Here is a 12,200-nt window from a genome sequence, read left to right as displayed (position 1 = left end):
CAGCAGTGCTACAGTACATATCGATACTGCAAAAAAAGAAAAGAAAAAAAACAGAGCCAGACTAGACTGTTGGCATACCTTTGGGTCCAATGCTGATCCCGATTTAGGAGAGTCCTACCTAGACCATCGATTAGCGATGTTTTGACCAATATTTTGTAATAATAATATATTTTATGTAATGTATTTTTTTAAATAAATCTTAAAATCTATTTGAAAAACTTTCCATTTCAGTTTTCATTTGGGAACTTTCAAGCAAACAAATGAATACAAAAGTACAAATAACCTTTTGATCGCTAATCATTTTTATTAAGTACATTAAAGTTCCATTATTTGAAAAGAACATTTAACTTTAAAAGCTGCACTATGCAACTTTCCTCGGTTGGAACCTGGGTGTCCTGACAATGACAGAATATGCTCTACATGTAACTTAATCTGCTGTCATCTCCATTAGATGTTTGCTATTGATCTGTATGATTACATTAGAACATTAATCCTCTTGACCAGCTGCTGTCACTTCCTCTGTCCATTCACCCCTGTTCCCAGAGCCATTAAGAGGCTTTTTCACCTGTGAATGATTATTATGTGAGCACTATGAATCAATTTCTCATAAAAATAATAATGCCACAGCCTAATGACAGTACATTTGGCACCCCCAAATGTACTTTCATTAGGCTGTGGCATTTTTTTGATCAAGAATCCCTCTTGATTCTTACTTCCTTGAATCTCTTGTGAGAGACAGTAGGTGAGGGGAACGATGAAGGAAAAAGCACAAAGAATTTGGGGCTTGAGCATTACGTTCATTTTCAGATTATATGAATTTAGTTACATAGTATGTATGCAACAATTTACAGTATGAACACAAAACTTAAATTAAGATGCAACAATTCTCTGCACATTTTGCTCTATTTGAAAAAGTGGCTTGATGAATGAATGAACTGAGACCCTGATCTCCCTGTAGTCCATTAGTCTGTGCAGTGTGTCCGATGTAAACTCCCAGGAATGCACTATACTAATAATGCCCCATCTGTACACCACAAGCCACAGCCACTTACGCACTCCATAACGCGCACGCGCACACACACACGTCTCCCTCTCTCTCTCTCTCATCCAAAGACAGAAGAACAATGCAATGTCATAGTAATCACTTAATTCAAAGTGGTGTCAGTACAGTACATATTTCCACCAATACTGATTTTTAGCATAGTATCTGTCATATAGGACTTGACTGCAGAGAGAAAATACATTTTAATCATTTTAGTTGTATGCCATCAATCATAAGAATAGTTTGTACTAAAAGTAAAAATTTGAATTGCACTGGGAAACATAAGGTATCACTATTCTTTTATTATTGTCAAGATATTGCAGTGTTTTCACGAGACTACTTACAAATATTGTATGGCTGAGTTTACATGTAGGTTCAACAAGCAGTACATACATGGTGAGGGGGGTAACTGTTTAAATGCTGTAACCTCGTATTTAGATATTGGATCTTTTGGGCTGGATGAACTAACTGTCATATATATGTATATGCTCTCTGAAGAGGAGTTTTACGCTGACTATGGACTTATTCCTCTGCTCTGCCAATCCCATCCCAATTGGGAAAAGCCTGGCTAGCAAGACTACATCTACTACACTAAGGTGTTTTCATTGAAACACTGAGTTTTAAAATGAAAACCATCTCTGTCCACATGTTAGTTTTAGCACCTTGTCAGGAGTAATCTGTCAATACTCCAAGGCTGAAAACCCATGACCATTCACGTACACTGTGCATGCATGTGCAAGGCATGTCAAATTTGACAGCCATTTGACAACAGCACTCATGAAACAGTACTCATATCATACTATTCGGTCACAATACAAAATATTATGGGTAATGTTATTAGGCTATAGATTTGTGGCAAAAGATTTGACACTTTGAGAGGAATTTGTATACTATATCGTATTTGCATTACATACATTGTGGCAGTGTAGCCTACAGGAACTTTTCCCCTGCAGTATTCAAGTATCCATTGGCCTATGGGGTATACTATGATGGAGCCAAGCGAGTCCGTGCATGGTGCTGTTAATATAAGCAGAAGCCAGATATTCTATAAATGTACTGAAACATTTTGTTGGTTTAGCACTCTCTACCACTATTGATTTTCACGAAGAATTGGACAATTCTAAATGGAAGTCATCAGCGTAATAAAATAGGCTACCAACATCAGTGTAGATCTGATATCGAGAAGGAAAATTAAAGATTCATGAATCACACTACCAGGTGGCAGGTGGTTGATTTGTATAGGCATATACAATCTGTTTGGTTATATGAAGTAAAACAATCAGACACATTGCTATAGCCCCAGTAGAAGTAGTCTCACGGCTTAGAGGACATGCGCACATGGATGTCAGTGCAGCTGTTTGAACACACAAACTGAGATTAGATGAGTATCCCAAAAACCTGAGTGTATGGTACATGACTACATGTACCAAAGGTTATAATCATATGATAAAAGTATTAATGATGGTCACTATTGTTGTGCCAAATTAAGTAGCCAACACATATTTTGGGGTTATGATTGAGGTTCACTGGAGCAACGACATGCCCCCATAGACTATGATAGTGCATGGTTTCCTATAAGAGTACCTACTGTAGTTTCAACAGGAATTGGCGGTATGTAATTAATTAATTAATTAATTAAAAGTAAGGACAGGTATTCTGTACCGGCAAGTACCAGCCCAATTCAAGCAGTGTCTGTAATAACAATAATATCATTCAGCATGTATATCGAGTGGTGCCCTCTTTTTGGTTGCTATTTCTAAAAGCGGATGTATTATAATAGCTTGCTGCTTCCCTCCTGTAATGTCTACGTGCTGGAGTTTCCCAAATGAATTGCTTGCAAACAGTGTTTGCGAATGTAGCAAAATGTGTATTCTCTAACAAAAACATCCTACCGTGTATGTAGCCTACACTAGTGGAGATAAGAGGGTGGATGCAAGGCTGCAGGAAACCAGAATGAAGTACACCTCAAACTGAGACAAGAGAGGTTGTTTCTCCAGAATTTACAGGGAGGCTGTCCTGTCAGACGGCTTGATCAGCAGAGAGAGACACAGCTCCAGAGTCATAGGAACTCTTCATTCCTTGTTTGATTGACAACTCAGCGAGCTCGCTCCCAGGGCTCTGTGAGAGGGTTCCATCTAGCTTGGTGTCTATGGCTTCTCCAGAGACCTGTGGAGAAAAAGAGGCGACACGGAGCATCAAAGAAATCTAAGCTTCAGCAGACATTTGAGGTTGTAGATGTACGAGCCGGCAAGCGGACAAAGTTTCAGGAAGTGCAGGCAAGAAGTTGTACCTCTTCAAACTTCTTGGCCTTGTATTGATCTGCCCCTTTCAAAAAGTTGAGTAAGATGAGATCACAGAGCACTGTGCCCTGCAGCCAAATAGTACAACATTGAGGAGGTTCATGGTTATTCAGAAAATACAGCATTCACATTCATCCAATTTGATTAACCACTCATGTGAAGAATAGCTGCTCTACAAGCTCACAATGCATTGTGATGAAACAAACTGTGAGCTTGTAGATCTTATAATAGGGATATGCCAGTTTGAAAGTGGTTAAGATGTGATCTTACTAGTCCAATAGAAGTGAAGGCAGCAACAAGGTTGATCACTGTAGGTATAGTGCTGAACTTCCCTGCCTGGATGAACACAGAGGGAAATAGTTCCACATTATATGAATGACATATTATGTCCTTCATTAAGGCAGATGCCTCCATTGGGCCCTGTGTTCCCACTCCGGTGAGAATATTGTAGTTCCTTTAGAAATGGGCTGCATTTCAAAATGAAATATGCTCTACACTTTTCATGCATACATGCCAAAAATATGTTCTCAATGCACACCAGAAAGCTGGCCTGTGGCCATGGGTTTCATGTAGGCTAGACAAAAGAATAAATTTGGTTGACAGACAATATTGATATATCCAGCATGCTCGACTAATCGCTAAGCTCCATTCTGTCCCTGCATGCAACATCAGTAATGTATTCCATGGACATATTTTTCATTATGCAATCATTCAGCAAAAATAGACAATGGCAGACACAGACATGCCCTCAAATACCTGTATGTCTCAAAGAATATATTTTTGTGATTAAAATTATCTCATTATTATAGTACTAATACTTAAAAACAATGTTTTGAACATTATTATGAACTAAACTCAAACCAAAACGACTTGGTGGAATTCATCTGAACATGCATACATGTGCATACTATGTTATACACATGATACAGTACATGTGTGGTTTGGTGCAGCGGTGGCCGAACGGTTTGCGGAGCGGTCTTGATACGGGAAGGTCGCCAGTTCGAATCCCCGGACCGGCACGTTAAAATTACCACCGCTGAAGTGCCCTTGAACCCCTACCATGAAATGTTCTATGAGCAGGGTGTGGCTGTAAACAAGCATCTCGAGCTTAGTCCACTTCCCTGGGTAAACAAAGAACTTTGCTTTGCTTAGGTAGTTTTTCCACAGGTCTCCACATTACTTACATTGCCAGTGACCATGATGTCAAAGCGAAGGGCAAAAGCCTTGTGGAGAGTTCGAAATTCAGTCCCATTTTCCGTCTTGAAATATTTGGCAAATCTGTCAATGGATGGAGAGAAGGAAATAGTACTCTGTTAAAATCTCCGTTGTACGATTTAATTCTGAAAGAGATAAGTGATATGGAAGGTCCCTTAATTACCTGAAGTTATAGCCTTTGGAGACCCTATTCCTCCTAAACGGGAGATCGAGTTGTGTGAAGGCATACCTGGGTAAACACTTTTCAACATCCAGATCAAGGTTGCACTTCCACTCAATGTTTATTCCTATCTCTCCGCCCTGAGAGATGAAAGGAACAAGAGATATGTAGATAAATGTAGACACATAATATACTTTACATTAGATATTCATAAGATAGAATAAGAACTTCATGTACAGCACATGGTCAAAACTGTTTTCTTGGTAATAATTCTTTCTTTTATTACCATTACTAATGCTGCAACATTGTCAAACAAAAATATGTATATTTTACGCTTTGTCTTATTATCGTATAAAACATAACAAAGTAGTATAGAGATAAGTAGAGACCTGTCTAACCTGGCTAATTCTAAACATAAATTAGACTCATATTGTACATGACATATGTTCAACTGATTCACTTGACAAAAATTACGTAAGAAAGTTTCTAAATGTTATCTATGTATGTATCTTCTACACATTCATGATTCAGGAATGTGTCTTCATAATTCGGGCACGCACTGCTACCCATTGACTTGGTGTGTTTCTCGTCAATTATCCGGGGTGTGCAGTTCCCCAACTTGCATCATTCCTGACTTACATTATTCCTGAATTGTGCCAACTAGCGCTGCTCTAGTTTAATATAAATCATACGAACATGTGATCAATGCCAATACTACGACTAAACACATTACATTTTAATTCAGCAAATATGAATAACAATAATATTTATATAACAAAACTGGGCCACAGGGCCATGCCACACAGTTACAAATGAGCCTTTGTAGAGAGAGAGAGAGAGAGAGAGAGAGCAAACACGTCCAGACCTTGTCGGAGAGGGAAGCCACATCTGAGCCAATGTACTTCAGGATGTCCTTCACTTGGAATATTGGACACAGAGGGTTGGTCACTGGGTCGTATTTACAACGTTTGATTTGGGATGATGTCAGAGTGGGGGGGAAGTTCCCCCTGAGTAACAAAGAAAGTGATTAGTTGGTCATTTTGTGTTTTAGATGACTACAATTAAGACCTGTGAAGGTGTGCATTATTAATATTATCTCTGCCTACTGATACATCTGAGGACAAGGATGTGCATTATTAATATTATCTCTGCCTACTGATACATCTGAGGACAAGTTCAATGTAGGGGAACAGCAGATTACCAACACTAATAAGCAATGCACTAGGCGTTGAAAGGAAAACCAATCCTGAGACATCCCAGTATGACGGACGGGCCTATAATCTTTGTATTGGTTTTGCAATGCTGTTCTTTCTTTCTTAAAAAGAATATATATTTCCAGTTCCACCCAGTTTTAGCCCCTACAAGGCATCTCACCAGACTCATCCGTAGGGTGAGATCTTTGATCGTCTGGATACACGAGACTACTCTCATAGCAAATGTGAATAAGGGTAATTAAATGTACAAATCTCTATCGTTACATTTGTGAATGTGTCTACATGTGTCTGTCTCTGTATGTGTGTATATCTGTGCATGTGTGTGTGACTCACACTGTGCATGTGTCTCTGTATATCTGTGCATGTGTGTGTGACTCACCTAGTGACATTGAAGAGCGGAAACCGGACGCTATTTTTTATGAAGATGGTGAAGTTTTCCACATACAGCATCCGTTCCCTGATATGGACAGGTGAACAGATATGAATTATAATGACAAGCTTCATGCAGTCAACCAACGTACAGTGTAGAATGTGTGTGTGTGTGTTACCCTTTGACCCTCTCATTCTCAACTGGACACCAGCCTTGAACTTCACATCTACCCTTTCTTTTCATTCGTGGCACGTATTTCCTGGGGGATCGTGTCTCATTTTTTCCAATGGGAGATTGTGTCCCGTTTATTTTACTGGATGATTGTGTTCCATTTTTGTCACTGGAATATTGTGTCACATTTATGTCACTTGAATATTGTGTAGCATTTATTTCACTTGAATATTGTGTCCCGTTTATGACACTGGAAGATTGTGTTCCATTTATGTCACTGGAATATTGTGTTCCATTTATGTCACTGGAAGATTGTGTTCCATTTATGTCACTGGAATATTGTGTTCCATTTATGTCACTTGAATATTGTGTCGCATTTATGACACTGGAAGATTGTGTTCCATTTTTGTCAGTAGAAGATTGTGTCTCGTTTTGGTCACTGGGGGGTAGAAGACATCTACCCGTTACAAAACCTGGGAACAAGACAGAGGAGAAACAGCATTTTTAAAGACTGATATCGGTGTTTTGGGATACAAGCTTCAGGAAGATTATTAATATGAGAGAACGCGGTGGCGTTCTCTCATATTAATAATCTTTCAATTTGATTACTTTGCCCAACATGAACACTCACCATTCCCAAGGTAAGATTCATCCATATGCTCCTCACAGTCTATGTCGTCTGTGCAATAGAACAAGCTAACAGTCTGAACACAAGCACAGAAACATGCACATTATGTACTGGGGTAGAAACAAATTAACACAATACACAGTGTATTTTCAATGGGAAAGTTCAATCCTATCCTTTTCTGAGTGAAAGTTTTTTTTTTTTACAAAACAGCACAGTTTGTTCTTTGAAATTTGAACAAATGGGCTTCTGGATCACTGACTAACCAAATATCCATGATACGCTCATTTAAAAATATTTTCTACTGAATGCATACTCACCTCTTTACATTTTCCTTGGAACTGGTTCTCTGTGATGACCCAGCTGGTCATAATACAGAACACACTTGAACCCTAAGCACATGTTGTGTTGTTAGTCATTTCTTATATGTCGAACATAATTCTATATAACAATGTTATGTGAAGTGTAGTGCATGTCTTCTTATTGTAGTATGTCAGACTACCCTGGTTCCGTTCAAAGAAAGTACAGTAAGTAAGTCGGTCGGTGGATATCTGACCCGGCCAGTACATATCCACACTAGTATAGAATACATTAATGCATTTTTGACACCTGTAACTATTCTAATCAGAACGTGCTGCATGTATAATGTCATGTCATATCACATAATAACTTGGATAATCTTGCATCCTAATCATAAAATGAAGACGTCTACGCACACACATACACGCAATATTGAGGTATAATAATCTGATGGTTTTCTGATTCAATAGTATTACTAGGGATATTTTATTTATGTATACAGGGGGCCATTTCCGTTTTAAATATGAATTTGTATACAGTAAAACACAGCTTTTAAAATGATTGTGAAAACCCCAATGCATTAGACCTAAATAATAATAGAAATATTTTGTTTGCAGACAAAATTTAATTGATTTATTTAAAAGCCAATAATGCTTTGTCTATGTGTGTGCAGCATTTACTTATATTGTATAAATGTTGCCCATATTATGTTATCAGGGCCACACACCTGGGAAGGGAAGACATAGTCCGCCACATCCATCACCTGGCCGTTGTGGTACCCAAAGCCCTTGACTTTGGTCATGACAGAGGACTCTATGCCTGTATCAGTCACCTGGTATGCTTTCTCATAGATGAAGACATAACTGCAGAACAGAGAGAAAACAAACGTGAGATTTTACACAATTATGTCCTTCTGTAGTCTTATTAGATCGTTGGGAGCTTGGAAAAAGCATGGGGACAGATATAGATATACAGACTGTCTGGTTACAGGTAAACCAAAGAGTATAGCTTACAAGTTGATTGATCACCTATGCACAAACACACCGACAAGAAAAACATGGAATATGCATGCTCTCTTCTACTAATGCCACTAATACTGACCAGACAAAGTAGGTGATGATGAGTAGCTGTACGATCCGGTTGATGATCCCTACAGACCAGCTCTTGACCACCACAGACTTGGTGGTCTCATAGGTGAAGAAATCAGTCACAAACGCAGAGATCGCAGAGCCCATAGCTATGTGCACATAAGAGGGACTGTCCTCCTCTCCCCTGTCCGTGTCAGAAAAAAAATGAGACTGATTCTCAACAGGGGGCTTTCTCAGTCATGAAAAAAAGTTATCCTTTTAGAAAGTCTGAGAAGTGTGCCTTTTATTGCCAAATGCAAGTCACTGTCTAGTTCAGTTTCTCTCATCATATGTTCCTCTGCTATATCACTGATAAAGGGACTTCAACCCCCCCTGATTCTTGTCCCTGACCCTTTCCGTTTTGATTGGTTATGGACCAATTATTATTGGACCTCCCATCGCACCTCCCATTCCCACAAGAGAAATGAGACAGAAAAAAAGACAGCCCTTCCTCACTGAAAACCTCTTGCTCAACCACTCACTGTGTCCTCACCACAAATGCATATTATTATCTCTTATCTCCCATTTGAAAATGTTCCTGTCTCCATCTCTTGCTCTATTGTTCAGCACTTTTGAAAGCGCGCGCGCACAGCCGCACACACACACTCGTGCACACACAGTGAGCCAGTCAGTTGGAGTTTTGCAGCTCGGCTCAGACTAAATCTCAGCCTCTTAAAGTTCCATGACACAGATTTTCACCCTTCACTCCCCCCCTCTCTCAACCACCCACTGCTTTCTCTCTCTCTCTCTCTCTCTCATTTCATCATTTGAGCCTTGTGTAGTTTTGCTGTGAAAGCTCTGTTTCTTGTCATTTGTCTAACAGTGCAGACAACAGAGATAGCCCAATACTGTACATTACTGTATAATATACAAATATCATTTCTGTCGGGTAGAAACCTCGTATCATTCTCCATATTTCAACTTTTTTACGTTTTCTTTCCATACATTAATGCTCTACTGCATCATACATCGCACAAAAGTAGTAGTGACAACGGCTCGAATCACGCGCACACACACACACACACACACACACACACACACACACACACACACACACACACACACACACACACACACACACACACACACACACACACACACACACACACACACACACACACACACACACACAATATTTTGTTTTAAATATATTGTGTTTTAAATATTTATTAATTTTTTTTAACACAAATCTTCTGTTCTGGGGGTCGCTGGCACAAAACATTTTCAGATGGGAGTCCACAGCCAAATGCATATCAATTTTGGGGGTCCCTGGCACAAAATCGTTTGAGGACCACTGACCTATTGGCCTCATACTGGTCTTTGGTTAAAATAAGTGTTAAATAACACATTATGATACGGTTGATGATGCTGCGTTTGGTCGTGTAAATAATGTAAACTATTTTCAAATTTTAATTTGATTTTTCCTTATCTATCTTGTCTGTCCATGAATACGTACTCTGCTGTTGTTGCTTGTGTTTGTATTTTAGGTTTTCTGTTTTATGTGTTTGTAAAAAATCTAAAATAAAGTACTGATCATAAAAATAAAATAAAAAAAGGGTTAAATAGCTCTATATTCTGATAGAACTCATTGCTATAGTGTCCCATGTCTATCCAGCTCTTTAACAGAAAATATAGGTCAGCATACCAATTTGATCCAATCAGAATAGAGACCTCAGACAGGAAGCAGATCAAACAAGTGAAATTGGAAGATTACTATCAGAATATAGTGCCTTAATCATTTAACAAAGAACATTGTTTTAACCAAGGAACTGAAAGAATATCATTTTAATACCCTACTTTTAGGTATGATGAACATTCATGAACCATCCACGAATACATGGATTCCCTTACTCTGTTTACACCATGAAACAAGTTTTAGAAATGACAGAAACATGAATCTTAACAACTATGGAGTGACGGATACACATACTATAACCATTTCTCAGATAATACACCACAGCTTTGCCTCTCAGTGATATTATAAAGTAGTCTTAAAGGCAGAATATGGATTTGTGCCTGGAGAGAGACACACACTGCAAGATGTCATTTCTTAAGTGGTTCCATTATGTCTGCGGTCAATTAACAGTAACGCGATACAGGGCTGTGCAACACCGCCCAAACATAACATATTGTGTACACACATGCTATACATTTAGAAACCAATTGCAGGACCTCTCAGTACGCACCAAAATCTGCTCGTGCCATTGTGTACCACTGTGGCACATGCATTCCAGTAATGGCCAGAATTCAAATCTATATGTCGTTAAGAGACTAGAAAAAACAAGAGTGAGAGACGTCCCCTTTAATATGATTTTTGTGAAAGCGGAAACCACTGTAATGTAAAAGTGATTATCATTATACAGGAAATTACTAGCAAAAACACATGCGCACGGCATGCGCACGGACAAGCACACACACTACATTAGGATGAAAAAACATCTCCGCCTCTCTCACAATGTCTATTGCTCTCTTAAATTTCAAACAGACACAACATATATGTTGGTCATCCACAAAAACTGTTAATTTAACTCTTTAATGAAAACATTTATCTTTGTGTATATATATTGACGTGGTTTGATTTGATGTAGGAGCCACGGAGCCCTCCTTTGAGTTGGGCTCAAGAGACATGAGATTAAAAACAATCTGAATGAATAGGAACTACAATAGTATTTGGATGAGACAAAAACACAAAAGCATTTATTCATATTCCTGATACATTATTATACTATTATACGTCATACACCAAAGTAGACTTAAGTCAGGCATGATAAAATGACACAAAAACTAAGTCCAGGACCAAGAGGTTTTAGGATGTTCTGCCATTTGACATTAAGAAATCAATAGCCAGCACTCCAAAGTCCTGGGAATCGTCATGCATTAACCTTTTGAAATTAGGGAGTAGACTAAATTGTGATGGCGGAACAAGCAGCGTGGCATCCTAGAGACTGTCTGACTTTGTAAAAGTGGGACTGAACCACACATCTTAGTGTCTCTGGCTGTTAAAAACCACCAAGTTCAATACATCCATGGATCAAACTCTAAGACAGCTGTGCTTTTACAAACCACTGCGTACTTAACCCTCAACCTCTGCTTTCAAACACCATCTCTGCAGTACGGCCTTCAATCTACCCTCCTATAACACAAATTCAATCGTGCTGCCTGGTTAAGATAAAGAGCAGTGTATGGTCGCCTAAAGCCAACAGGAACCAATAGAAGTCTTTTTCTTTCTGGGCTATATGGCTAGGGATGGTGCTCGATCACCGATACCCGAAAAATTCAGAAAACAAGCTTATTGAGCACACGTTATTTGGGCTTATCAAGCCTGTTATCGAGCATAGCGGCCCATGACGTCATGTTTAAACAATCAAGACAAGAGGCAATCAAGATAATCGCCCACGCTGGCACAAAAATGTCTAAAAGTGTATTTATACCTGCCAAGAGTAAACAACATTACGTGTTTAAAGTCACTGTCTGTATACACATACAGTATTAACCAGTTAACAGTTCCTTTAATATTATTTATATTTGGTGAAAAGGTCAATTGCCTTCCGTTTGTTAGAAAAGTACTGTAGTTGAAGGCCCTAGTAAAATATACTGGTTCTGTTCAGAATTTATTATCTCCCATTTTTTCCACAAAATAATAGAAAATGCTCGATAAGAACCTGGCTCGATAAGC

The 12,200-nt window shown here is 38.8% G+C and overlaps 1 protein-coding gene across 1 annotated transcript; it reads right to left on the bottom strand.

Annotated features, from left to right (window-relative positions):
* Positions 1 to 1,296: 1,296 nt before the first annotated feature.
* On the bottom strand, positions 1,297 to 8,822 carry p2rx3a (purinergic receptor P2X, ligand-gated ion channel, 3a). The gene is made up of 12 exons (XM_083785133.1): positions 8,499 to 8,822; positions 8,125 to 8,260; positions 7,418 to 7,489; positions 7,104 to 7,176; positions 6,480 to 6,945; positions 6,311 to 6,388; positions 5,583 to 5,724; positions 4,721 to 4,857; positions 4,527 to 4,620; positions 3,613 to 3,678; positions 3,333 to 3,410; positions 1,297 to 3,208 (listed from the first exon to the last, which is right to left on the bottom strand). Exons 1-12 carry the CDS (start codon positions 8,630 to 8,632, stop codon positions 3,062 to 3,064), a joined length of 1,623 nt encoding a protein of 540 aa, XP_083641259.1. The 5' UTR covers positions 8,633 to 8,822; the 3' UTR covers positions 1,297 to 3,061.
* Between the last annotated feature and the right edge of the window lie 3,378 nt (positions 8,823 to 12,200).

Source organism: Protomyctophum parallelum (genome assembly GCF_964188405.1).
Source record: "Protomyctophum parallelum genome assembly, chromosome: 16".
Lineage (NCBI taxonomy): Eukaryota > Metazoa > Chordata > Actinopteri > Myctophiformes > Myctophidae > Protomyctophum > Protomyctophum parallelum.
This window is presented reverse-complemented; position numbering and strand designations above follow the sequence as displayed.